Source organism: Mucor velutinosus (assembly GCF_035048745.1).
Source record: "Mucor velutinosus strain NIH1002 chromosome Unknown tig00000093, whole genome shotgun sequence".
In the NCBI taxonomy this organism is placed as follows: Eukaryota; Fungi; Mucoromycota; class Mucoromycetes; order Mucorales; family Mucoraceae; genus Mucor; species Mucor velutinosus.
The window spans coordinates 883983-910865 of NW_027041907.1; the positions used below are offsets into that span (position 1 = coordinate 883983).

At 41.0% G+C, this 26883-nt stretch overlaps 10 protein-coding genes across 10 annotated transcripts; 5 read left to right on the plus strand and 5 right to left on the minus strand.

Annotated features, from left to right (window-relative positions):
- Positions 1–2586: 2586 nt before the first annotated feature.
- On the plus strand, positions 2587–3969 carry LAT1_1 (pyruvate dehydrogenase complex dihydrolipoamide acetyltransferase component (E2); the record flags this gene model as incomplete). The annotated part of the gene is made up of 7 exons (XM_064821414.1): positions 2587–2675; positions 2732–2882; positions 2936–3056; positions 3113–3198; positions 3270–3495; positions 3551–3729; positions 3796–3969. 7 exons carry the CDS (start codon positions 2587–2589, stop codon positions 3967–3969), a joined length of 1026 nt encoding a protein of 341 aa, XP_064681100.1.
- Positions 3970–4119: 150 nt separating this feature from the next.
- ATC70_002031 (uncharacterized protein) lies at positions 4120–5117 on the minus strand (the record flags this gene model as incomplete). Its single annotated transcript, XM_064821415.1, has 3 exons — positions 4120–4835; positions 4895–4964; positions 5115–5117. 3 exons carry the CDS (start codon positions 5115–5117, stop codon positions 4120–4122), a joined length of 789 nt encoding a protein of 262 aa, XP_064681101.1.
- A 4789-nt stretch (positions 5118–9906) lies between these two features.
- Positions 9907–11671, plus strand: UBC2_1 (Ubiquitin-conjugating enzyme E2 2; the record flags this gene model as incomplete). Its single annotated transcript, XM_064821416.1, has 4 exons — positions 9907–9950; positions 10008–10149; positions 10206–10524; positions 10575–11671. The coding sequence occupies 4 exons, from the start codon at positions 9907–9909 to the stop codon at positions 11669–11671; spliced, it is 1602 nt and encodes a 533-aa protein (XP_064681102.1).
- Positions 11672–12021: 350 nt separating this feature from the next.
- FBA1_1 (Fructose-bisphosphate aldolase 1) lies at positions 12022–12672 on the plus strand (the record flags this gene model as incomplete). Its single annotated transcript, XM_064821417.1, has 1 exon — positions 12022–12672. The coding sequence occupies one exon, from the start codon at positions 12022–12024 to the stop codon at positions 12670–12672; it is 651 nt and encodes a 216-aa protein (XP_064681103.1).
- Positions 12673–15557: 2885 nt separating this feature from the next.
- ATC70_002034 (uncharacterized protein) lies at positions 15558–17807 on the minus strand (the record flags this gene model as incomplete). The annotated part of the gene is made up of 10 exons (XM_064821418.1): positions 15558–15641; positions 15698–15936; positions 15998–16706; positions 16764–16844; positions 16895–16948; positions 17013–17068; positions 17123–17438; positions 17493–17568; positions 17627–17714; positions 17780–17807. The coding sequence occupies 10 exons, from the start codon at positions 17805–17807 to the stop codon at positions 15558–15560; spliced, it is 1731 nt and encodes a 576-aa protein (XP_064681104.1).
- A 250-nt stretch (positions 17808–18057) lies between these two features.
- ATC70_002035 (uncharacterized protein) lies at positions 18058–18950 on the plus strand (the record flags this gene model as incomplete). The annotated part of the gene is made up of 4 exons (XM_064821419.1): positions 18058–18174; positions 18233–18439; positions 18523–18718; positions 18778–18950. The coding sequence occupies 4 exons, from the start codon at positions 18058–18060 to the stop codon at positions 18948–18950; spliced, it is 693 nt and encodes a 230-aa protein (XP_064681105.1).
- A 59-nt stretch (positions 18951–19009) lies between these two features.
- On the plus strand, positions 19010–19921 carry ATC70_002036 (uncharacterized protein; the record flags this gene model as incomplete). Its single annotated transcript, XM_064821420.1, has 1 exon — positions 19010–19921. The coding sequence occupies one exon, from the start codon at positions 19010–19012 to the stop codon at positions 19919–19921; it is 912 nt and encodes a 303-aa protein (XP_064681106.1).
- A 160-nt stretch (positions 19922–20081) lies between these two features.
- ATC70_002037 (uncharacterized protein) lies at positions 20082–20400 on the minus strand (the record flags this gene model as incomplete). Its single annotated transcript, XM_064821421.1, has 2 exons — positions 20082–20248; positions 20310–20400. 2 exons carry the CDS (start codon positions 20398–20400, stop codon positions 20082–20084), a joined length of 258 nt encoding a protein of 85 aa, XP_064681107.1.
- A 474-nt stretch (positions 20401–20874) lies between these two features.
- Positions 20875–25189, minus strand: ATC70_002038 (uncharacterized protein; the record flags this gene model as incomplete). The annotated part of the gene is made up of 3 exons (XM_064821422.1): positions 20875–24002; positions 24072–24765; positions 24836–25189. The coding sequence occupies 3 exons, from the start codon at positions 25187–25189 to the stop codon at positions 20875–20877; spliced, it is 4176 nt and encodes a 1391-aa protein (XP_064681108.1).
- A 362-nt stretch (positions 25190–25551) lies between these two features.
- Positions 25552–26356, minus strand: ATC70_002039 (zf-CHCC domain-containing protein; the record flags this gene model as incomplete). The annotated part of the gene is made up of 5 exons (XM_064821423.1): positions 25552–25692; positions 25751–25972; positions 26028–26156; positions 26206–26234; positions 26305–26356. 5 exons carry the CDS (start codon positions 26354–26356, stop codon positions 25552–25554), a joined length of 573 nt encoding a protein of 190 aa, XP_064681109.1.
- Between the last annotated feature and the right edge of the window lie 527 nt (positions 26357–26883).

Genomic DNA, 26883 nt, shown 5'->3' on the forward strand with positions numbered 1-26883 from the left:
ACAAGCAGTTCAAGCACCGATCACATCAAATCATAAACTTTGGCATGAAACAGGATTCAGTTACGATCCATATCATGGCATGTTCAGGATAATAGATTGGATCTATTATCCTATCACCCAAATCAACCCATCTAATACCTTATCCTTACATCAGATCCCTCAATTCGAATAGCATATAAACCCTCTTATTTTCAATGTAATAAACGATATTCTTTACGATTAATTTCAACTCTTTTTTATAAATAATTTATTTCTGATAAATCAGAGTGTTGTTCAAAATGGATGATTTTTGAAATAAGACAATTTTAAGCAAGAACCTTTATATGAAACCTATTGAAAGCTGTTAATTACAAGTAATTACGAATCATAGATCAATGGGTTAGATGTTGGAAAACGTTGTATTGAAAACCATTTGGTGCTATCTTGCTTCGCTATAGTTTGACAAAGGTTTGAAGCTGTGTTGCGCACTTCAGTAAAAGGGGAGGGGGAGGTTGCTTTTTCACGTCTCATGTTGATGCTAGAGACTTTATATCAAAGCGATTACATGCTCACTTTGAGGGGTTGCTAAACATATAGGCGGATTTTTGAACGCTATTCCTTGATCAATTGTCAAGGCAGCCCGGTTTCTCAATTAATTGAAGCATGCTTTACTTTGTCTGCTCTTCAAAATCAGACCTCGTCTGAATAACTTGGATGCTTCTTTGTAAAAATTGATTTTTTGACCCTCAAATTGGAGTTTACAGTGGCAAAAGCACGTTTTTCTTTGATAATGACAGTACAAAAACGTCCATACGGTGCTTAAGTCTTTAAACTAGATTAATGATGTGGTATGGCTAATAGCAATGCACAAAATGGATTTTATATGCGCGACTGTAGCAGAAGTTGGCCATGAGCGATCGTTTTTCGACACTTCAGCTGAGGCTAACATATTGGATGTTGTGAATCTATCACAACTAATGCTGGAAATTTGAGTAAGAAGGTATTGAACAATACATAGCTCTTAGAACTACGCAATGAGTATTGCTACAGGTAAGTTGTTGGTACAGTTTTATGACATGCTTGAATAGCTTACAAATCACTGCATCATAGTCAAAGCAGAACTTATCGTGCTCTCATAGAAGCTTGCAGACAGAGCGTATGTCTACACAAGGAAGACCTAACGCATAGTTTTGCAACGATGACAAATCTAGCTTCTGTACCATATGCAAGAAGGAATGACCCCACACCAGTATTTCAACAAAAGCGGCAATGGGATATAGCTTGGCATTGAAACCCAGGCATCACTGTTTGAACAGCAACAGCAAAAGAGCACCCTTCTGTCTTTATGCTTCTGAACATCCCAATTTTATGAAGCATTATCACTTGTTATCATTTCTTGCCATCTTGATATTCTTGGCGGTGAGTGCTCAGCAGCAGCAGCCCTCCAGGTTTCAATCAAGTAAGAGTACCAGTTAACAAATGCCATTCATACATATCACTTCAACATTCTGTGTTTGCTAATAGACGTTTTGCAACAATCACCCAACTGCAGAAAAAGAGTGACATCTGATGCCAGCATACAGTTACGATATGTTGCAAAGACTCTAGAATCAAATGATATCATTGATGAAAAGATCATCGACCTGAACCCAGGTACAAACGCTTACATGTCAACTAGAGTGCTATGCATTAATTTATGTTCGTTTTGGATAATATAATACAGGGGGAATGACCATCATAAAAGGTAGCCATCAATGATTGCATGCTGCTTGAAGTCCTTACCATTTATATTTACTTATAAAGGGCTAGAGCAAGAGATTCTAGGGATGTGTGTTGGAGAGATTCGCAGACTCATCGTACCTGCTGCGCTCCATGTTTGTAAGAGTTCTGAAAAAAGTGTGTTGTACATGGCCAACTGATTATTTTTTTTGTTTTTTAGCAAACGATGGGCAAATAGCTAACAAAGGTAAAGACCACAAAACCTTACTAAAATATAGTTGTTTTGTATAAGAAGACATTGACATAAAATGACGTACATTTTACATTCTAGCTATGATATATGATATCGAAGTACTCAAAGTAGACAGCCCGCCTCTATTGTAAGTGATGAACTGTTCTTTTCTCAAGCCAATGCTAAAATTTATTATTAGAACACCCGTGTTTTGGCTTATCATTGGTAGCATTGCAGTTTTCTATATTATATTTAGCAGATTATCAGTAATGGCAGATGCGAAAAAAGACAAGACGCAGTAATTTTCATTTCCTAAGCAATAAAAATACAAGCGCTTTGGCGTGTCATCTTTACCATCATCATGTCATTATGAACCTATGGTTACTTTAACGATGGTTACTCATCGCTATGATTTAAGTTCAATGAAAAAGAAAGATGTGTCACTTTACTGAGATAACCCAGCCATATTTTGGGCTCGAAAGAGTGAGGATATTTCAAGGTTGTATGGAAAAGAAAAGTGGTGAAATAAATTTTCAAATCTTTCTGTAGCACGATTCTTTTTTCCTCTTAAATTAATAGTGTAAGGGTTTACATTTTGTTTGCCTTTTATCCTTTTTATTTGGTTTTCTTCTGAGCCCTTCTTCGCGAGTAGAAAAATGAGCCATGATATCAAGACTGTTGGCTTAATCTTTACTAGAAAGAAAATTGAGCGTTCAGGTTTTATTGGTCTGGAGGATTATGCAATGTAGGTCAATTTGTATGTTTTCACCTGTTGGATACTAACTGATTTATTCACCTTAGCAAACGAAACATTCGTATTATCCATATTGACCTCTCCATTCCTATCGAGAAACAGGGCAATTTGGACTTGATTGTGCACAAGATGACTGATTTAGTAGCCAAGATAGAACGTGGCGATACCGAAGCAGCAAAACTCTACCAACGTTTTATTGTAAGTTGATTATTCTCTAAATGCGTAGAAACTAAACTGAGGAGAGGATATAGACTTACAGTAAAGAACATCCACAAGTAATCATCATCGACGCTTGGCCAAACATCGAGAAAGTACTAGATAGAATGCTTTTATACCACCATACAAAATTGTGCGCTGCCAAGGATGTGATAGGTAATCATGTGGAAGTGTTGGGAGATATCGATTCAGCATCCTTATCGAGTCTTTAGGTGGCAAACCGTTATTTCATGTTCCCAAGAGCATCGCCCTGGATTCTATAAAAGACTGGAGAAATGACATGGAGATAACTTTTCCGGTAAGAGGACCAGAGAGCAAGTTTATGGAGCGCAACGAGTATACTGACGGTTTTGGTGCGTGGCAAAATAGACAATGTGTAAACGTAGAACAGCCTGTTCCTCAACTGAAGCTCATCAAATGACACTTATACCCTCTGCTCAAGGCATGTCACAAATGGAACAATACGTTAAAGACGATGCAGTAATGCTGCAAGAGTTCATTCAACATGATGGAGTTATAGTGAAGGTGTATGTGGCAGATGGACAAATCAGTGCTTCAACGCGTCCATCATTCAAGAATTTAGATCATCATGGAGGTAGGTGCCTTTTTTTTTGGACTGTGCCCCGAAAATGTAGCTAACGTGGCATTAGATGTTGTGCATTTCGATAGTCAAACGCTTCCAAAGAGCTTTGAGATCAAAACCGAGCTTTCTCATGATCTCGATAGAGTTTTTCTTAGATCAGATCCAACTGACATTCACCTTTATAAAGAGTCAGTACTGGACACTTCAAGATTACAAAAAATTGCTGATAGTTTACATCGTCAGCTGGTAAGAAGAGGAGATATCCTCTCAAATATGTATAAATTGTACTAATTAAGCTTAACTCTATTGTAGGGTCTGACATTTTTTGGATTTGATGTATTGTTACAATCGCACACGAATGCTTATTTCGTCGTTGATGTCAATTACTTTCCAAGTTTCAAAAATGTAGAGAATTTTCATTCCATGTTTGTCGACATTCTGGAGAAAAGACTTACAGTAGCAACAGCACCAGCACCATTTTCTTGAAAAAAAAAGCACAGCACATTTGTATAAACAGTTGTAAATTATCATCTTCCACAATAAAGAACCCCCCTCTACCTTTAAACACACCAAATGTTGTTACAAAAAAATGATTTTATTAAAAAATTCAGTTTATCTTGATAACTAAATCGAAATTTAGTTGGAGGCAGCAGCAGCTCTACGACGATCACGCTCTTCGGTGATAGAGAGCTTGACACCCTTACCCTTGGGGAGAGAGATCATGGGCTTGGAGCCTTGACCGATGGTGAAAACGTTGGAGATACGGGTGGCGAAGACGCGGTCAAGAGAATCCTTGACGTGGACGATTTCGAAACCACCAATGTGACGCTCACGGTGAACGAGTTGACCAACACGACCAATATTACGACCACCAGTAACCATGACAACGTTACCAACTTCGAACTTGACGAATTCCTCAATCTTGTTGGTCTCGAGGTTGAAACGGATGGTATCGTTAGCCTTGATCAAAGGATCAGGGTAACGGATAGAACGACCATCGTGGGTGGTGATGTATGGAACACCCTTGGAACCAACGAGGACCTTCTTGACCTTACAGAGCTTGTACTTGGCCTCCTCATCGGTGATACGGTGGACGGCGAAACGACCCTTAACGTCATAGACGAGACGGAAGTTCTCACCAGTCTTCTCAATAGAGATGACATCCATGAAACCAGCAGGGAAGGTAGAGTCGGTACGGACCTTACCGTCAACCTTGACCAAACGTTGCATGAGGATAGATTGGACTTCACGACCGTTAAGAGCGTACTTGAGACGGTTACGGATGAAGACAATCAAAGGGAGACACTCACGTTGCTTGTGGGGACCGGAAGAAGGCTTGGGAGCATAAGCACCTATCGTTCCACTGATGTTAACACATTGTCGCTTGTTCTTATATACACTCAACACATACCCAAAAGTTTGTCAAGCATCCAGTGCTTGGGAGCTGCCAAACGCTTCATGTGTTTCTTGGGACCACGAGCCTATAGTAGCAATTCTCAAATTAGTGTCAAGTTTCATCACAATTGATATTCATCCATCCATCCATCCATCCATCGACCGATACATCAATCCATTTTGGTCAAGACAATGTCGACAGCTTCTGATGGATGAATGACTACATGCAGGCATACCATTATGATATAATTATCAAGGGGATTAAAAAGGAGGATTCAATGGCTTGTGGTTTACATTTTGCTTTATCAACATTTCCGGAATTGCAAATCGAAACAACGGTGGCTTGAACTATTTAGTCTGTGTGACTAGATCAAAAGTCAAATAGTAACAAAATATAGTGTAAATCAAACTAGATTGCTACGTAGTGAGCATTAGAAGCGTATAAGAAGAACCAACACATAATACTACATTATTGCTTTTAGCTTTCACTACATTTGTTATGCTTGTTTTAGAGTAAAAAGGGCGTTTAGGCTAAAATCATTGATTCATTCCCAGTGAGTTCATTAATGCAACCATAGTTGGTTTTAGTAACGTATTTCATAGCACAGATTCCTATCTGCATCTGGCAATGTCATTTTTGAAATAGCATTGTATTCTTTGTAAGGATAGTCGATGTCCTGCAGAAAAGTCAAGCTTCTTTCATCCGCTTATAAATAGATCCTGAAAATCCGATGCATTTTTGAAATCTGTGAGCAACAGACTTGAGTTAGCTTACAAATATTCCATCGTACAGGTTATTCATTTCAATTTCGTAAGAATGCAATTTGAATTTGAGAAAATGCAACATCAATTTCATAGAAGCTAGATAGAGAGATAGATTTGGATTGAGTATAAAAGAAAGGGAAAGAAAGAGATAGTAATTCCACCCGTACCATTCATCATATTCACTATACAAACCTTGATATCTTGACATGTAGACCTTTCTGAGCCACCGGAATAATGCCAAACAATTGCACTTGAGTAGTAGTAACTTCCTGACACCTTTGCTCAACTTTTTGAGGACCAAAAAAACATGGCCCAAAATCGACCAAAAACCATAAGGGGTACCTCATGGTTTTCATCAAAAATCAAACGATCGCATTTTTCACCTCGAAAATGAAGACTTTTACTATGGTATGTATTGAATCAAAAGGTTTCTCTCGATCCAAAGCAACCTCTGAAACCACTTTTACGAGGTTTTCATATGCAAAGTATGGCTATTTTTGCTAGAAACCTCATTTCAAATCTTATTAAATTGTTCAATAACTTCAGTCAAAACACTTGTTACAATTAGCACCATTGGAAGCGCCTTGAAAAGTACTTCAAAAATGTATTAGGAAGCGTAGGGTGATTAATACAGTTTATATAGTCGAATATCACAGAATAGATTAAAGAAGTCGAGAAAGACAATATCTGTTCAATGTTGAGCAGAAAAGAATAAACTGAGTTTGAATCAATTTTGGCGGTGGCATTGCTGCTGGCTGACTGATGTCTGGGAGACCAGAGCACCCGTAAAAGGCAATTTCTGGCATATCCTTTATTTATTTATTTAGCAATTTTCAATTCATATCGTTATCACATCAAAAAGCACAAAAACAATACAAAATACTATAAGCACAAAAACAACGTATATATATATATATCGTAGTATGCATTATCCCCTCTTTTCTTCTCTTTAGCTCTTCATTATTATAGTTTATATATATATTTATTCATTATTCAATCGGTCTTGGTAGGAAGAACAACTAGTTATCATTCATCTTGATCCTCATCGCCCCATAGTATTACTATAGAATTGAACAACCATCACATTTATCCCATTATTACTCAATCGCCTGGAACCAACAATTGGTATGGTTCTAATAATATGATTCTTGACATTCACGATAATTAATTTGTAAAAATAAACAGTTGGTTCTTATTGTTTCTTTCAGATACCATGTGGAACTTGTCAAATCCGGACTTTCTAGGATCTATCTCCTTTTAACACTGACCTAAATGCCTTTCTGTTGATGACAATGATGGTTGCGATGCTGATTAAATGGGGATCATGGAATTGGACGAACAGTGACTTAGCGCAAATACGTTTTGGGGAGCTTTGCCTCATGAAGGTGTATTTTGCAATGACAATATCTCAAAAAAGTCGCTGTAGATCTTACACAAATCCTGCATTCACTTATGGCCAGCTTTATGTCGCCATCTTATTAAGAGCATCAGCAGCAGCGAATGATATGGCAATTCTACTGTCAAAAAATGGAGATTGTGGTGTACAAATGCTTCATAAAATTTGGATTCTCTTTCACATTGTCTCAATAATAGGCTTCATTTGATATCAGTGTAAGCAAAAAGGATGTTGACGGAGATATCTCCTCTCTTCCTCTTGGCTCTAGTAAATTTTTTCTTTTACTAATAACTGATTGTTTAAAATCTACTCGATATACTGAAATTTTATTATTACTGATTTGAAATGTCTACGGCGAAAGCCCATAGGATGATGTTGATATTGAGCGTAGCGAGATAGATCGACTAGTACAAATATACTTACATGTCACTACTGCATAGTGGCAGTAGATTCAAAGTCTCCGCCGTAATTAGCTTGTCGAGCCGAAATTGAAACGACAAAAGCTAACTCTATCACTAGACAAAGGAGCTATCGCCGAGAGAGCTTGCGTACACCAATAAATAGCGCTTCGTGTTGCCATTGCACAGCGATGACCAGCAACATCAATCTGGAACAATCCAAATGCTTTACCCAAATACCCAAAGAGACCTGGACTGTTCAATATCATCATAGACATAAATGCAACAAAGAACATGCGTGGTATCTTTGGGTATAAGGCAAAACTTAACTGTGCGAGACCACCTATTTCGAATAAACCTGAAAAAACAATTGAATCTGTTAAATTGACATGCTATATGGTAACACTGTTATTTTCTGTTGCTAAATATCACAACATGATGAACTTATTGTCCCTACACACTTCTAACCCTCGAATAGGAAAGAAGTTGTTCTAACAAGTATTTCCGTGGACTGGCGACATTAGATGCAAGGCTTCAGCATAAAATAGCATGTATAGCAATACTACTATGCAATTCGCTACATGCTTTCCATTGTCTTCAAAAGCATCTATTACTATTGTCTTTGTGATTAGAAGGGCATCGAGTTTCCCAGCCTGCCCTACAAGCCAAAATTGATTCCAACTCAGATTCGCCACTCTGCTCTAGATTGGTCAGATTTCAAGCATCTTCGACTCGATTGAACTATTCTTTCAGATTCGACTATACAAAACCTAAGAATTATCCCATCCTCCTTTAAGTGTCCCTGGTGGTAGGGCGAAGTGGTAGAACTCCCGTATGCCAACGGGAGGATCCCCGGTTCAAATCCTGGTGAACGCAAGTTGTTTGATTTTTTGAGGTAGTACTGATGTCCTCGTTTGGTGTTTTTGTACTCTATCCATTATCTATATTTTGACAATTTCCGCAAGACTGTATTGGCTCTAGGTGTCGCACCTTATTAGCAGTAGATTTCTTTCCCAACTTAATTCAAAAATATCTTATTCCCCTTCTTTGCAGACATTGGGTCCACCAACAGTCTTTTCTATCCCTCAGCATGACATTTAAAGGACTTTAAATAAAACCTGGAGCTCGACTCCCCTACAAAAAAAATCCTCCTTTAAGCTTTCTTGGAGTGCTTTCCAAGGCGCATCCAATGGTATAAAGTAAAAGAGGTGTTTTGAGTAAACTTACTGAGCAATCCTTGAAAATATGAAATGAGGTTTTTGGCCAAAATGTCGAGATTTTGCATAGGAAGGTCTCGCAAATAAAGTTTTAGGAACTGCTTTGAATCGAGAGAAGCATTTTGAATCATTATATGCCTTAGTAATAGTCTTCATTTTTGCTGTCAAAAATGCAATCGTTTAATTTTCGATGAAAACCATGCGGTACCCCTCATGGTTTGGAGTCGATTTTTGGCGATCCCAAAAAAGTTGTTCAAAGGTGTCAGTAAGTAACCGCTAGGCGAGAGCAACTGTTTCGTGCTACTCTGGCGGTCTAAAACAGTTTCTAACGCAAGAAATTACGGTTTAAATGCACCCAAATGTTGCTGTATTTGGCATACTTTTGATTAAAAAGGGGGTAATACCAGTATACTGCTTGCCCGTAAATGAAGTAGCTATGTGTTTACGGATGTGGAACATCTCATTAGAGTCAGATCGCAAGTAATGTGAAGGGTTTTCATGTGTAAGTGGAGGGTTAAATGAAAGTAGCAGTATTTTGATAAGATGAGCAAAGCGTGAACTGCTGCTGCGCAAATTGGTTTTTACTGAAGCAAAGCAAAGGTAGAGAGCCGTCCGAAGCGTAGACACACTCGTACCATTCATAATAAATTGACATTTCTTCTTTACGCTACTAGTCTGTCCCTTGAATACAGAGATGTACCTTGATCCTCTTTTAATATAATGTAGATCTAGGTATATGGGATCAAGCCCAGGTATTGTCTAATGTGTCGGTCTAGTTGCCAGAGCTGCATCGTCAACAATGCAATGCACGCTACGGTTGATGAATCCAGATTAACCATATAGAGTGTCACTACACCAACCGACAAACGGGTATCTCATTACCTACGGGCGGCTAAAATATCATTACACGGCCTTCTCACGCTCGTATAAAGACAATCTACATATACGGCTTTTCTGCTTTGTCATCTAACCATTATCCTTATGCTTGATTTCACAGAAACCGTATATGAATGGCCATCTTGAACAATCCACCTAGATGTCTCTATCAAGATGTAGACCAGATAATGACTACAAGTAAGAAATGGACTTCAAACGGTCACTTTGATGTAACCCCAATACTGTACATATCATGCCTTATTTTGTTGTTTTTTCGCACGGTATTTTATGGATATAAATATAAAGCGAAACCTTACAAGATCTCCTTTTCTTTTTTGTATTAGGTGTTTTTTTCTCACACTTTCACACATCAAGCATGCTTTCATCTCTCTTGAAAACCTCTTCTTTCATTATTCAAAGGTAATCTCTACGCATACAAAGGCATATAGGCGGCGATTCTAATACATCATTCAAAAGAACTACACCATTTGCTCGCAGAGCATTTAGCACACAATTCCCTGCTTTGCAACGAGTCGCTGGTGTAGAGACTGTCAAGAACTACATTAACGGTAAATTCACAGAGTCTAAGACTGATAAATGGATCGAATTACACAATCCCGTAAGATATAGGGTCCTCCTTACAACAACACACGACTGATCTAACAATTCCAATAGGCCACTCAAGATTTGATCGGTTATGTTCCTGAAACTACTCCTGAGGAATTGAAGGAAGCAACTGATTCTGCTGCTGCTGCTGCCAAAGAATGGAAAAAGACAACTGTATTGGCCCGTCAAAGAGTCATGATGGATTTGCAGTATTTGATTCGTAGGGACCAAGATGCCATTGCCGAGAACATTGTTCAGGAACAAGGCAAAACATTTGCTGATGCCAAGGGCGATGTTTTCCGTGGCTTACAAGTGGTTGAACAAGCTTGTGCTCTCACCAACATGTTGATGGGCGAGAAGCTGACTGTAGCCAAAGATATGGAAACATGTAAGTTTTAATCCACCTAAAAAAGTGTGCCTTGTGTAACACTATTATAGACATGTATCGCGAACCTTTGGGCGTCGTTGCTGGTATCTGTCCATTCAACTTCCCTGCCATGATTCCGTTGTGGATGTTCCCTCTCGCTATTGCTGCTGGTAACTCTATTGTCATGAAGCCCTCTGAACGTGATCCCGGAGCCATGATGATGTTGGCCAAGCTGGCTGCTGAGGCTGGTGTCCCTGACGGTGTTTTGAACATTGTCCATGGCTCTGTGGATTGTGTCAACTATATTTGTGATGAACCTCAAATCAAGGCTATTTCATTTGTTGGTTCTGACAAGGCTGGTGAACACATTTACACTCGCGGCAATGCCAATGGTAAGAGAGTGCAAGCCAATTTGGGTGCCAAGAACCACGCTGTTCTCTTGCCTGATGCCAACAAGCAATCTGCCTTGAACGCTATTGCTGGTGCAGCATTTGGTGCTGCTGGTCAACGTTGTATGGCTCTTAGCACTTTGATCTGTGTTGGTGAAACCAAGGATTGGTTGCCAGATTTGGCTCAACGTGCCCGTGAACTCAAGGTGGGCTACGGTATGGAGCCTGACACAGACGTTGGTCCTCTTATCACTGTGCAATCTAAGCAACGTGTGGAGCGTCTCATCCAAAGCGGTGTTGACGAGGGAGCTGATTTGATGTTGGATGGCCGTGGTGTTGTTGTAAAGGGCTTTGAGAAGGGTAACTTTGTTGGCCCATCTTTATTGACTAATGTCAAGACTAGCATGGAATGCTACCGTGAAGAAATCTTTGGTCCTGTCCTGGTCTGTTTGAATGTTGACACCTTGGATGAAGCCATTGAGTTGATTAATAACAACCCCTACGGTAACGGTACTGCTGTCTTTACTAATTCTGGCCCCAGTGCTCGTAAGTTTGAGCACGAAATTGACGTTGGTCAAGTTGGTATCAATGTGCCTATTCCCGTTCCTGTTCCTCCTTTCTCTTTCACCGGTAGTCGTGGATCCATCTTGGGTGACATGAACTTTTACGGTAAAAGTGGTCTTCACTTTTATACCAAACCCAAGACTGTCACTTCATTATGGAAGGAAAGTGATTCTGAGCACACTCGCGCTGCTGTTTCTATGCCCACTATGCATTAAGAGGTGCCTATTTTCTTATTGTATAGAACTGATAAATAAAAGCAATCTTGAAGTTGTTGATTTGACATTACATTATTACTATAATTCATGTGGCGAAATGATCCATCTCTCAGATTAGGGTTTATCCTTCTTACTACTGCTACTACCATTTCCCCCAATCCCTGATCCCCTTCTCCCTCGACCCCTCTTCATCTTTGAAGAAGCCCCTCTCTTTGAGCATACATGCTGTAGTCGATCCCCTTTTGAAATCTCTAAAAAAATGTATATATATAAAAAAGCATTTTAACTTTTTTCCAGTAACACTACTTCCCTCTCTCTCTCTCTCTCTTACACACTTCTCATCCCATCCTATGGATCCATTACTTGCGATGCCGCCCTCTGCTTCTACTTCCACTATTAAAAGCAATCACCACCCTCATTATGAGAAATCATCAACCACAACAGTCATCTACGACATACCACTACCTTTGATCACAAATAACATATATAAACCTGCAAGAGCCACAACTGAGCGAATACCAACTACCACATGGGGCTCGTTCACTGCTATAGTCGTCGTTTTTTTAGTCATCTTGACATGCTTTATTTTGAACTGCAGTTGCATTCGACGTAAAGTAAATGAGAAAAGAATGGATAGACTTGGAAGGTCTGGATCACTGTCCTTTGAAAGGAGACATAAAGAATTACAAGAAGCAGATCTCGAATGGAACAACCATCCTCCAATGGTGTTTACAAACGAGAAATTAACGACACCTGAATCGACATACAGCAGTAAACATTCGACCAGCTCCACGTCGTCATCTTGGTCCACTGCAAATTCGACTATTGCTCAAAAACACCATTATCAAGACAAGAATTTCATCAAGAATCAACCACCCAGTGTCCAATTACGATTAACACTGGAAAATGCATCCAATTCCTCATTGTCAGAATATAAAAGACCCGTAATTCCACTACTACAACAACAGCACTTTGTACCAACGCCATCGAATCAATCATAGTGCTTATCTGTTTGCTGCTCTCCTAAAACATCCCTGTATTCTCTGGGTAACTGATTTTTTTTCTTGATATATGAAAGTGAAGATCCCTTCATGTGCATCCTTGAAACTTGAAGCATGACAAAGAAGATATATATATTTTACATAGACCCTATATATAAAGATACTTCTTTACTATCATGTTCTAACTTCTCATTACTGCTTCATCTGCATTATCTTGATACCAGCATTTTTTATCATATATAAATGTGCTCATCATATTGTGTAATATCCAGTAGACTGTTATAAGGCATAATCATGTAGACATTTTACAGTACATACTCCTAAATATCTATAAAAAGATAATTTTTGCATCTGCTGCACGTATATTCGCCAGCCATTAAGAATAGCATCACATTAACAAACTCAAGCTTGTTTTAATAATACATATTTTTCAGGATCGTAGTACATTGGCGATATGCAGCGCGTTTATCTCGCTTGACGGTCTATTACTAATGCCATCCGAATGACATTGTGTCATGTATAACGGATTTTTGAATATGTGAAGAATTAAATATTTGACGTGCACTAGCCTTGAAATTAAATTAATACTACTCATACGATCTTACCTAGGATGTTTGAGGCGATCCATAACGACAATCATATGTAATACAGGGGTAAACACCTAAAGTAATGATATTATTGCCTCAATATTTTTACTGACATGCATACTATCCAGAACAGTATCAGATCATTGCCAAGAGCTTTAGACACTATTTCACGCAACGCATCACACAAAAGCAGGGAGGAATTGCAATTATTTCTGTGGCACTTTTGTTTAATATAGCTTGCAATGATTCCTGAGGCTTTTTACATTATTGTGTATAACGTGCTTCAGTATGTCTGTCTTGTTTTGAAAGACTTTGATCCAGATAAATGGATTATTTCTGATATCACCCACAAAATAGATATTCACCATTGATTCACCATCATAGAGTGCCATGTCTTGATTGTATGCCGAAAATCCGAGCGCATAATTTGTTACAAAATAATGTAAACAGAGCTATCTAAGTAATGCAGCTAACAATTTATTTTGTGCTCGACTACTTGTGAACAGTGCCCTTCATCAACCAGATGATCACAGCTGCTTATGTCTAGCGATTCGATACAAATTGCATACTATTTGCTTGAACAGACATAATAAGCGTTTATAAGGCTCCCTGTAGTGCGTCATACATACGCTTTACATATACTCTAGACAGCAAGCATGAAGACAATGTAGCATCTCCATTCGTAAGAAATGAAGAATATTGAAATCCTTGCTATTTAATCAGAGCCAGCTTGGATCATTAGGATCTTTTGTATGCGTAACTCTATTGAGTGCTACTTTACTTGATACTATACATTCAAAAATAGAAGCACTAAAAATGTCTTTATTTATTAACAATGCATGCATGTATCTACGCTTCGGACGGCTCTCTACCTTTGCTTTGCTTCAGTAAAAACCAATTTGCGCAGCAGCAGTTCACGCTTTGCTCATCTTATCAAAATACTGCTACTTTCATTTAACCCTCCACTTACACATGAAAACCCTTCACATTACTTGCGATCTGACTCTAATGAGATGTTCCACATCCGTAAACACATAGCTACTTCATTTACGGGCAAGCAGTATACTGGTATTACCCCCTTTTTAATCAAAAGTATGCCAAATACAGCAACATTTGGGTGCATTTAAACCGTAATTTCTTGCGTTAGAAACTGTTTTAGACCGCCAGAGTAGCACGAAACAGTTGCTCTCGCCTAGCGGTTACTTACTGACACCTTTGAACAACTTTTTTGGGATCGCCAAAAATCGACTCCAAACCATGAGGGGTACCGCATGGTTTTCATCGAAAATTAAACGATTGCATTTTTGACAGCAAAAATGAAGACTATTACTAAGGCATATAATGATTCAAAATGCTTCTCTCGATTCAAAGCAGTTCCTAAAACTTTATTTGCGAGACCTTCCTATGCAAAATCTCGACATTTTGGCCAAAAACCTCATTTCATATTTTCAAGGATTGCTCAGTAAGTTTACTCAAAACACCTCTTTTACTTTATACCATTGGATGCGCCTTGGAAAGCACTCCAAGAAAGCTTAAAGGAGGATTTTTTTTGTAGGGGAGTCGAGCTCCAGGTTTTATTTAAAGTCCTTTAAATGTCATGCTGAGGGATAGAAAAGACTGTTGGTGGACCCAATGTCTGCAAAGAAGGGGAATAAGATATTTTTGAATTAAGTTGGGAAAGAAATCTACTGCTAATAAGGTGCGACACCTAGAGCCAATACAGTCTTGCGGAAATTGTCAAAATATAGATAATGGATAGAGTACAAAAACACCAAACGAGGACATCAGTACTACCTCAAAAAATCAAACAACTTGCGTTCACCAGGATTTGAACCGGGGATCCTCCCGTTGGCATACGGGAGTTCTACCACTTCGCCCTACCACCAGGGACACTTAAAGGAGGATGGGATAATTCTTAGGTTTTGTATAGTCGAATCTGAAAGAATAGTTCAATCGAGTCGAAGATGCTTGAAATCTGACCAATCTAGAGCAGAGTGGCGAATCTGAGTTGGAATCAATTTTGGCTTGTAGGGCAGGCTGGGAAACTCGATGCCCTTCTAATCACAAAGACAATAGTAATAGATGCTTTTGAAGACAATGGAAAGCATGTAGCGAATTGCATAGTAGTATTGCTATAGATGCTATTTTATGCTGAAGCCTTGCATCTAATGTCGCCAGTCCACGGAAATACTTGTTAGAACAACTTCTTTCCTATTCGAGGTTTAGAAGTGTGTAGGGCAATAAATTTATTATGGTTTGATAATTGTTACAGATAGATTACAATCAACGTCTACATATCTAATTGTCGTGGTAATCGCCACTTTGCTCCATTTCAACACCAAATTGTTCATAAGTAACCTTGTATTTGAGACGCAAATGTTCCTATGTAACCCATTATCAGCATTTGGTTGCGAACTCCAACGACCACCTCAACCTACCTTTTTGGGATTCTCAATGGTGATACTCTGAGACACTGAATTCTCTGATTTAGGAGGCACAGAGTCAGAGGAAGCTGGGCTCATCTTAAGATGCATGGATCTTGGCGCTGCCAAAAGTAATGTCATCTTGTCCATGGGCGCAGTCGACTTGTTGGAATAGTAAGCCTTTAGTTTCCATAACTCGCCTACTGAGTAGGCTTCTAATTGAATGGAGAGACCGTTCTTGTTGACCAAGTTGACTGTTTCACACGCGTTAATCTATACGTGCTCGATAGAATACTGCTACATTGGCCAACTTACTGAATTTCTGAATCTTTGCTTTTTGAGAGACAGGAGAGCTTGATGCTGTAGTAGTAGTGGTAGTATGAGTGAGAGTGGGCGAAGATGATGTGGTATGATTGAGATGAGATAAGTTGGGACTTGAGGGAGGAAGCGTGTTTGACAGGATAGATTGTGATAATAAATCGAATGGATCCATCGACTGCTGTGGTGCGCTTGTGCTGGTAGAGGATACTGTTGTTTTTTCACCAAAGATGTCTGCTAGTTCATCCAAGGCGTTCTTTGATGAGGACGCAGCAGCCGAAGGGGAGGAGGAGGATGAGGTGTTTTCAAAAGCGTCATCCAAATCAATTAAGCTAATGGCTGGAGGCGGTGCACTCTTATCTGACAGACTGTTGGTTTCGCTCTTGAAGTTACCACTGATGTCGTATTCCGTGTCATATCGGCCGTGCTTGATATCCTGATACTTGAGCACGACACCCTTGATGATGGATTTGACCTCGTTCAACTCATCAATCTTGCTCTCGTCCTCTTCGTCCTTGAGCATGTTCTTGATCTTTGGCAGAGCACTTTCGCAGGCATTCTTGAGCTCTTCCATTGTGCCTTCCTCTTCAATGATATCGCCCTCCTTCATGTTGTCCAACATTTCGTACAATAGACGTGCTTTGTTTTGAATCTTGTGTAACTCCTCTGCAAACTTTTCCTTGAAATTGGTTTGATGTTTTTGATCCTGATTACAGCCATTTCAGTACTTTTTCATGCAACTTCTCTGAATATCCCAACATACATATCCAGTCATGATTTTCATCAATTTGTTGGCTTCTACAAGGTCTTGTGGTCTTCCTCGACGGATCAGTTCCTGCAGTTTCTATGGAATCTCTTAGTCTCCGAGCCACAGCCTAAATGATTTACACTTACAGCTGATTTGGCCAAACGATCCTCTTCCTCCAATTCATGAGCTGACTTCAACGTCTAAATATACATACAACCTCCATGTCAATTGACACTTGTTGGAATTCCATCTAGATTGCCTTACCTCTGTAGGAGCTAAAGCGGCAATTGAAGAATCTCGAAGTTCTGGAAACTGATAGCCTAGGATACCATTCAATTAGCATAATCCCATGGTACTGTATATATACAGCGTACCTTTGAATTTCAGTAATCGGTACATGTCTTTGATGTGCCCCATGTCTTCCTTGTATCGCGATAATTCAGTCAAAGCGACCTTCCACTCTTTGATCAAGTACAGGATACGATCAATCACAGGATTGGCGATGAACTGCTGAGGCGGAACATAGTCAAAGTGATTCCATTGATTTTCTGGTGCTGATTGAACAGGATTAGGCGCATATCGAGCAGGCGGGCGTTCAGGAAATCGGCGAACGAGGTTGTTCAAAAACTCTTTGGATGCGATTTGAAGATGGAAGGGATATCCGCAATTCTTGACGCAATTGTCCAGCAACTAAGGCACGGGATGAGTACAGTGTGTGCTTGTAGGACATGGGAAAAAACTTACGGTAAGGGCCAGCATGGCTTGATTCACTTTGATGCTATTGACAAGTCGCACAATTGCCTGAGCAGCGATTCTTGGGCTACAAACACAAATTCGTCAACAACATTTACCCACAACCACACGTGGCAAACACTTACGCACTGCCTTGCTTTTTGTTGATTGTTTCGCAAACTTCCATATTTACAGCGAGATTAGGGTCGAAACGAGAAGGGCTACATGCTCTCTCTACAGAACATGAATTTGACAGTTGTTGAGTGCCACTAGTAAAATTTTTTTCGGTAGTAATTTACCTATTAAGCCGGGTAAAGAGTATGGCATTGTATGATGGTTTAATGAAGTGAAACAAAAACAGGATATGAATGCTATTAAGGTCTATATGAATGGAGATAAAAAGAAAAGAAGAAAAAAAAGAAAACAAGAGGGAAAATGGGAAATGTGATTTCTATGTAATCCAGCCAGTGGGGATTCGGATGTTATAAAGGATTAAAAAGCATGGCATCATTGGCCAAAAGCATCAGTTTGTGTGCTTGGTCTCTTTCACTCTCCCTTTTCTTCTTTTGCTGATAAAATGGAAGCAACAGATGAATACTATGATAGCGTCGACTTGCACATCAGATGGTCTGATAGACAGGACCTTATCTTACGTGTATCGCCAGACGAGACCATCCATACCATCAAAGAAAAGGTAGCATCCTTTTGCCTTGCTCTTATAATGCAAAAAGGAAAATACTCACTATGCATAGATACGGCAATCCTCTAGTAGGATAGAAAGCAAATACATTAGACTGATACACAACGGCAGAGTGCTTGAGGACCCAAAGACGCTGAAAGAGTATGGTGTGGGGAAGATTATTCGAACAGACTCGAAAGCCAAATTAGAGCCACCTTCGCCAGTCTACTTTCATTGCTCGTTGTCTGACTACATTCCAGAAACACCTAGCTCACAAAATGTACAGTATGCCCTTGCTGCTATTGCAAACGAGCTTGCGACTAAAAAAAAAAAAAAAAAAAAAAAAAAAACACTTCCTCATAGAATCAGCCTCAAATGACTCCACCGACAGGATTTGATCGACTTCGAGAATCAGGATTCACAGAAGAGGATATACGAAACATACGAACCCAATTTCATAGACTACATGGCACACCATTTGAAGAGGGCCCGACAGAGGAAGCTAGAAATCTAGAGGAGCAGTGGATGGACAATACGGGCGAGACATTGCCAGATGGAAGTAGGTGTATCTCGATCCTCGAGTAGGAGAGAAGCATGTTTTGCTAATCCATTGCTCAGCCATTCAAGGAACATACAAGGAAATGATGTGGGGACTGATGCTGGGCTTTTTTCTCGGCATCATATGCTTGTTCTGGTTTCGAGAATCCGTGTTTTCAAGACGACATCAAATGGGCATCGTTGCTGGTATTTTGATCAATATCTCGTTTGGTGTGCTCCATGTTTACTATTAAATTTACACTGTCCGCCTATTTATACACCTCTTTCCTTTTTTCTTCACTTTACATACATCATGTATCTGATCATCTTCATATGTACATGCTTAATCTTACTCACCATACTAAGCATATGCGCTCAACAATTGCACGAACTTCAAGCATCTGTGTTGGCCTACGGAAAGCTGAATCTGCACAACAATAAAAAGCCTGCTACACAATGGGCTGACCATCTTTCAAAATGGACAGTGCCCAAGCACTACTTTAGCCACTTTTATGTGATAGGACTGATGACAGCCGTGTTGTCTATTGTGGAATTGATATCCTTGTCTAGCTTCAGCAAATCTTTCTTTATTATGCAGCTACTGGATCAATATGATACTCGCATTGGCACCCATCATGTATCTCGACAACAGTGTGTCGTTGGATTATCGCTGCTTACACTGCATTTGATGAGACGAGTGTATGAATCGTTTTGGGTTGAGAAACCTTCCAAGACAGCCACGATGCATGTATCTCACTATCTCACCGGTGTGGGCTTTTACGGTGCCATGGTAATAGGTACCTGGCTGGAAGGTGTCTCCAATGTGGAATCCTGTCGCGCACAAGACTCATATGTCAACATGATATCCCTTTCAGCCATCACCTTGTTCCTGTATGCCTCTTATCATCAATACAGATGCCATGCCATTCTATCTTTGTTGCGACAATCCAAAGACCAAGCAAGCAGCTACTTTATCCCACGAGGAGATTGGTTTGAGATGCTGGTAACACCTCATTACTTTGCAGACATACTAATCTATCTCTCGCTAAACATACTCTACCGTTTCCAAAATTACATCCTCATCTGTGGGCTAATTTGGACAATTGTCAATCTATCTGTAGTCTCTGGCGAGACTCAACTATGGTACCAAACACATTTCTCGGCAGAGAAGCTACATCAAGCCTTCCCTCATGGTCGAAAGAGAATTATACCCGGTCTTTATTAAATAAACAGCATTTTATTGTTATTATTATTGTACAAGTTGTGAGTGAGTGCGTGTGAGTGAGTGATTGTGTAGTTGTGGTTTGTTATGCTGTGGTTTACTGCAGTGGTGTGTTTCGAAGAAAAGTGTATATACATCATATCGCAATAAAACAACATGTCGTCTATTTGGCCTTGGTGAAACGATAAGTGAAACGCTTTCTGGTAAAGGCAAATTCACCCAATTTATGTCCAATCATCTCTTCAGTGACATGAACTGGTAAGTAGTCTTTGCCGTTATGTACGAGGAACTTGAGTCCAACAAAGGACGGTAAGATTGTGCAAGAACGAGCTGTTTATTCAAGGTGATGAGAACAATAGTACATATGGATGATGATGGCATCTATACAAACCTTGAGTGGCAATGGGTGTACCAGCTTGAACAGCTTGCTTCAAGCCAGGGAATGCTACAAAGAATGGACCTTTCCAAGCGGCACGAGGCATATTGAACGAATGTTTAAAAAGGTGACAAGGGGATATAAGAAGGAAGATTGAGGGGGTTGATTTAGAGATGTTGAAAGAAAGCCACCCCGGCAGTACTGTGTTCTGTGACCATTTCTACCTGTCATTGTCCAAGTTGCATTGACATTCCAGGCAATGTTGATCTAGGAAAAGGTGCCAAATGATGTGAGGACTTGAGCATGGCCATTCTCTGATTGATTCTCTTGAAAATGTTAGCCAAATACGTCGTTTCATGTGGTGGATAACCTGTTGAATGTTTGGGATATTTTCATTTGTGGTTCAATGTAGTCTAGGAACAGACTTTTTTTTTTTTTTCACTCACATAGTTGCTCAAACACTTGCCAGCACACAAATGAAAAGTAAAGATATCTTTGGATAATAGTCTATGTAGGGCAGTTTTATTTAGATATGGTACAATTATATAAAGAGAGAGGATTAACCGTCAGAAATGTGAATCTAATGCTTGGCACCACTACGCTTCAACAAGGTAACTTCAGCCTTCAATTCAGGCAAAGCACGATAGCCAGCAGATGGTTGAGGCATGTAGCCCACCTTAATCAAATAAGCAAGATAGAGACCCAAAAGCTCATCGCCCATCAAAGGCTGCTTGACACCGTCAAGAGCCAATACAGCTTGAGTATGTGTATCATCCAATTGAGCACTCTTGGTAGAAGTTGGTAAATCATCCAGGACAAAGTGAAGGAGAGGGAACAAGGAGTGATCCTGAGATTTGAGGGTGTACTCCATCAGCTTGTTTCTCCAGTCAATGTATTCGGTCTGCTGGCATTGGTAACCATAAGTGAGCAAGGAGCCAAACATTTCGTTGTAAGTGAAGCCAGCAGGATGAGTCACTTGAAGCACACCCAACTTGGTAGATTCTTGATCGTGATAAGCAGCACCTGCTACTACAGAGGCTACATAGTCAACAGCACAGCAATTGATATCGTTGGACATGGCAGGAAGATAACCGAGTTCAACACATCCCTTTAACAAACGCCAGATGAAATCATCTGTGTTGGTCACACCTGAACGAGAATCACCCAAGATATAGCCAGGACGAATGATGGTAGCAGGCATGCCTCTGCTTCTGGCTTCCAAGATCAGCTTTTCAGCAACCCACTTGCTTTGACCATAACCATTTTCGAGACCTAAACGACCATCTTCGAGGTTGTTGTCTTCAGACACAGGAGCACCGGTTTCGAGGAAAGCAGGCGTATCAAGAACGGAGGTGGAGGAGACAAAGTGGAACGACTTTTGGCGTTGTTCAGTAGCCAAACGCATAGCCCAAAGTGTACCAACGACGTTAGGAGCACGCAATTGATGGTAAGGATAGACCCAATGAACAAGAGCACCGTTATGAACTACGGCATCAGCACCAGAGGCACAGCGAGACCAATCCTTCTCAGACAGACCGAGACGGTCGCTTCCCAAATCACCACAGATAGCTTCAATGCGACTCTCCCAAGCATCATTCCAGAGCAAATGATCGATAGAGGCTTGCTTGACACGTAGAAAGGCTGTAGCATTATCCTTGGCACGCACGACACAAATCACCTTGTTGGTGTCCTTGTAACTGAGGAGCTTGTCGAGAATAAAAGCACCCAAGAAACCAGTACCACCGGTCAAGACAAAGGTGCGACCCTCATTAGAAGGCGCAGCCAAAGGACCATAGGATTCGGCCAAAAACTCCTTGGCTAAAGGCTCCAGGTCAGCAGCATAGTTCACCACTTCCTTCTTTTCTTCAGGCTGTTGCTCCATGTTGCTCTCAAGCAAGAGATCACTGTTTTGCAGCTTGTTGACTTCGCGAGCGAGACCAGCAATGGTAGGTTCAGCAAAGACGAGGCCAAGAGGAGCGTCCACTTGGAACTTCTGTCTGATTTCAAAGATGAGACGCGTAGCAATCAATGAATGACCACCAATGTCAAAGAAGTTTTCCGTGAGACCAATAACGGGGTCAGAGGAGGGCAAGAGGTCCTTCCAGATAGCGTGGATGGCGGCTTCGTTTTGTGACATGGGAGGAAGCTCTGCATTGCTAGCAGCCTCAGGTGCAGGAGCGTTCTTGTTGAATTGAGCAGTATCAGGGAAGGGCAAAGCATTCTTGTCCACCTTGCCGTTGGGAGTGAGAGGCATGCGCACCAGAGGAACAAAGACAGCAGGGATAGCGTACGAGGGCAGCTTTTGCTTCAAGTAATCACGAACGTGCTTGATCAGTCTGCGGAAGTGATGGTTGGAGCGCACATCATTCTCGTCGTAATCACCCTCGCCTTCAGTGGCGCTGGCGAAATCACCTTCAGATCCAGCTAGATTGGGCACAAAGTAGGCAACCAGCGTCTGTTCTTCGTTCTTGTCGCGACGCACCAAGGTGACATTTTCACGGATACAAGGATGTTGGGACAAGTGGGTATCAATCTCACCGAGCTCAATACGGAAACCACGGATCTTGACTTGATCGTCAGCACGACCAGTACACTCGACATTGCCATCAGGACGATAGCGACCCAAATCACCAGAACGGTACATGCGATCACGCTTACCCAAGTAAAACTGCTTCCAAGCATCGCCCTCCACACATGACTCATCCACGCCATCGTCCTGGCAAGGATTAGCAACAAACCAGTTGGGTATAAACTTTTCAGCAGTAGCTTCAGGCAGTTGAAGATAGCCTTCAGCGAGACCTGGCGCACGGACATAGATCTCACCAATCTCACCAACACCACACATCTTGGTACGGTCATGACGATTGACGACCAAAAGCTGTACATTGACCATACCCTTACCAGCGGCAATGACCTCCTTTTGAGAACTCAAGAAGGCAGGATGAGATGAACGAGCAGGCACGATAAAATGAGAGACAGAACGTTGCGTTTCAGTGGTACCATACATGTTGATGACAGCGACATTGGGTGCGTACTTTTGGATACGAGCAGCATCACGCTTGGTCAAGATATCGCCGACAAAGAAGGCATTGATCAGAGAGGGGATCTCTACTTGGGCATGAGAGGACAAGAGTTGACCCATGGCTGGTGTCAAGTGAGTAACAGTAACTTGGCTCTTATGCATCCATTCAGCAAGACGGCCGGGGATACCAATGTCCTCAGAGGTAGGGATATGCAATTCAGAGCCCAGGAAGAGAGGCGTAAAGATGTCACGTTGGATAGGATCGTGAGCAATACCAGAGAGCATAGTGAACTTGTCTTGACTCGAGATGCCAAAAGTCTCAGCCATCCAGGGGTAAAAATGGGTCAATGAAAAGTGCCTGCCTCTGACACCCTTGGGAATACCCGTACTGCCACTAGTAAAACTCAATGTACCAATGCTATCAGGACCGATCACAATACCAGTATCTTGAGATGCCTTGGCACGCACGCTATCCAACAAATCAGAACCGCCAGACACTGCACCACCCGACAAATGGCCATCTCTGCCAATCTTAAGATTGGGGATCTCACAGACAATATCTTGCTCGTTCTTGATGTACTCTCTGACAGAATCAGCAATCTTACCGGCTTCTTGCAAGACAATCAAACCCTTGGGCTTGGCGACTGAAAGATAAATTTCTTGACGAGCAGGAGGATAAGCAGGATCTGTATCAGGAGAGAATGGAAATTATGTAAGCCATTTTGATTTTTGCTGATAGGAATGAACAAACTTACCGATAACACTAAAAGTAGCACCCGCCTTAAGCACACCCATGATGGCAATAACGAGGTCAACACCTCTGTAAGCGTAAATCATCACTACATCCTCTCTTTGGATACCATTGGCCACCAGATAGTGGGCGACTGTATTGGAAGCATGGTGGATTTGCTGATAGTTGTAAGTGACAGTAGCGTCTGATCCATCCAAGGATTCCACAATACAGGTACGCTCAGGATGCTTGTTGGCATTGGCGGAGAAGATATCCGTGATGGCGCCTCTCCATTGTGACCAATGCAAATCAGAAGTGGGATCAGGAAGTGGTGAACCTTCAGATCCAGAGTCAGAGAGTGGGATTTGACCCACAGCAAGGTCTTGAGACTTGGCGCCCGTTTCAATCAATGTAGCCAATTGAGAAAAGAGGTATTCAATGCGTCTGGGAGAGAACAATATTTGGTTATATACAACACGGATGGAAACAGGACGGAGGAAGGAGGTTCTAAGCGACGCGGATTGCTCGGGAGAGGAGATGAACACAGTCAAATCTGAGCTGGCAGAGCTACTGGCCAAATGGTGTTGAGAAGGTGTGTCAATTTCATTATAGAAACGAACACGACAGAGAGGACGTCTGCTGTCAGGGTCTGTGTCCTTGTACATGGCTTCATAGAGTAGATCAAAAGGCACCTCTTGCTCTAAAGCTTCTTGCTCGACCTGCAATGATGCTTTGATTAGCATCTCCCTCCTACTACCCAATGACACACACATTCTCTGTATACGTTACCTCTGTCACCATTTGAATAATGCTAGATAGTGTACTTGCTGGGTCAATGTTGAGCCTTAATAAGAGAGGATTTCCAGTAGGAGATGAAGTGCCAATAGCAAATTCCTCATCGCCAGTGTAACGTTGAAGAAGCACAGAGAATGCAGCTAGAATGACCGAGAAAGGTGTAGGATGAGAGGGAATCATGGAGAATTGAGCCAAACTCAACAATGTTTGCTCCGAGAGATCAAATGTCTGAACTTCTTCAACAGTGCGAGCAGGCAATGGCCGAGGATAGTCTGTAGGGACTTGAAGGTCTGTCAAATTCTGAAGACGGGACTTCCATAATGTAATGTTGTCGGCTGCGTTGACCATTGCTGTGTATGTATATGTATATATATATATATATATATTAAGAGAAAAAAAGAAGGAAAAAAAGATGGAGAAAATGCATCCAAGCATTATATAGACCCTCTCAAAAAAGTTGCCTTCTTAATATGGTAATTGATGTAGAGATGGAAAGGCCTCCAAAGATCAACAGTCATTCTACACTCCCCACTCTGAATCAGTCTCTCGCACATACCCCCCCCCCACAACGCTCAGAAAGATCAAGATTCCATAAATGGTGCTACTGAAGATTATCATTTTTAGATTGATGGTCGCTTTTTTTAGATCAAATCTGTGAATCTGGTTTTGCATTATTTATGTGTCTAGTAGGGGAAATGTTGAAATATACTTTAATCTTGTGCTGGTTTGGGTGCTGCTGGCTCCGTGCTTCTGCCTGTCTCTTCGAGGTCAATGTTCTCTGTAGAGACCTTGGAGTAGCTGATTCTGTTGATGGCCTTGTAGTAGCGAGTGACAATGAGTGCAAAATAAAACTACCATAACATGTCAGTTTGGCATTTCTCTGCTTGGAACCATGGCAAACCAACTTACATGCACCAATCTCAACACCACGAGCACAGCAATGCTGACCTGGCTCTCCATTCTAAACACACGATCATGTTCTGCTAATTTCTCTGGATCATCTGCCAGCTCAGGCAAGCTGTGATCCGTGTACAAAAACCAAGTAACTGCGAACCAAACAGTGGTGATCAAACTGACAAAACAATCCAGCCAAAACAGCATGGTGTACCAACGAAGGATGCGAACATTGTCCTATAATCCTGCTTGTGAGATTGTGTGTCATCGTCTACTCTGATAGAAACCATACTGTGTATAAGCCATAAAGGCCGTATGAGAACACCGCAATGGCAATGAGCGAGTAAATGTAAATCAGGGTGGCAAGAAAATCACTAAAATCAAACGACAAGATGCCATAGAAGCCAGAGAGTTTATTCAGCTATAGCATTGTCAGCGCTTTTCACTGTTTGCACTACGAGGACACTTACGATGCCAAATATTGTGATGAGTGATACACCTACATTTCAAATCAAACATTGCACTTCAATCACTAACCCATTGCTTGATGTAAATGAGACTTGATTTACCTGTTTTGATAGGCACAAATCCACAGCAATATTTTCCTTTTGAGAATGGCATATTATCGTATTAAAGAACAAAGAAGTTGCTGCTATCTCATGACAAATTTTTGTTTATATTGTGTCGTATCAATGTCCGAAGTGCACGATGTCTGATTATGCTTTTGTGCGTCGCTCTCGCTCGCTCGCTCGCTCGCTTCACGGTTAATCCGTCGGTGCGTCTTTTTTACCGTTGAATTCAGCATGGACTATGGGCTAGTTCTTCCGAATTGGCTATGTGTGTGTGTGTGTGTGTGTGTGTGTGTTTCACCATGATTGAATGATGGCATTCCTATGTCGCTGTGATTTTCCCGGGCTAGATATACCAAACAGAGCAAGACATGCCTGGGTTTCAACCCGAAATAAAGCAAAATTACAACTGAACCCTTAGTTTTCCAAATACTCGAGATTTATCCTTCTTTTTCCTCTCTATTTTACATGATCATGTCGTCGTATACAGGATTGGACGCCTTGATACAGCTGCTAAAGATATACATACCTATAGAAAATAAGTCTTTCTTGAGAGAAATCACACCATTCGCCTTGATA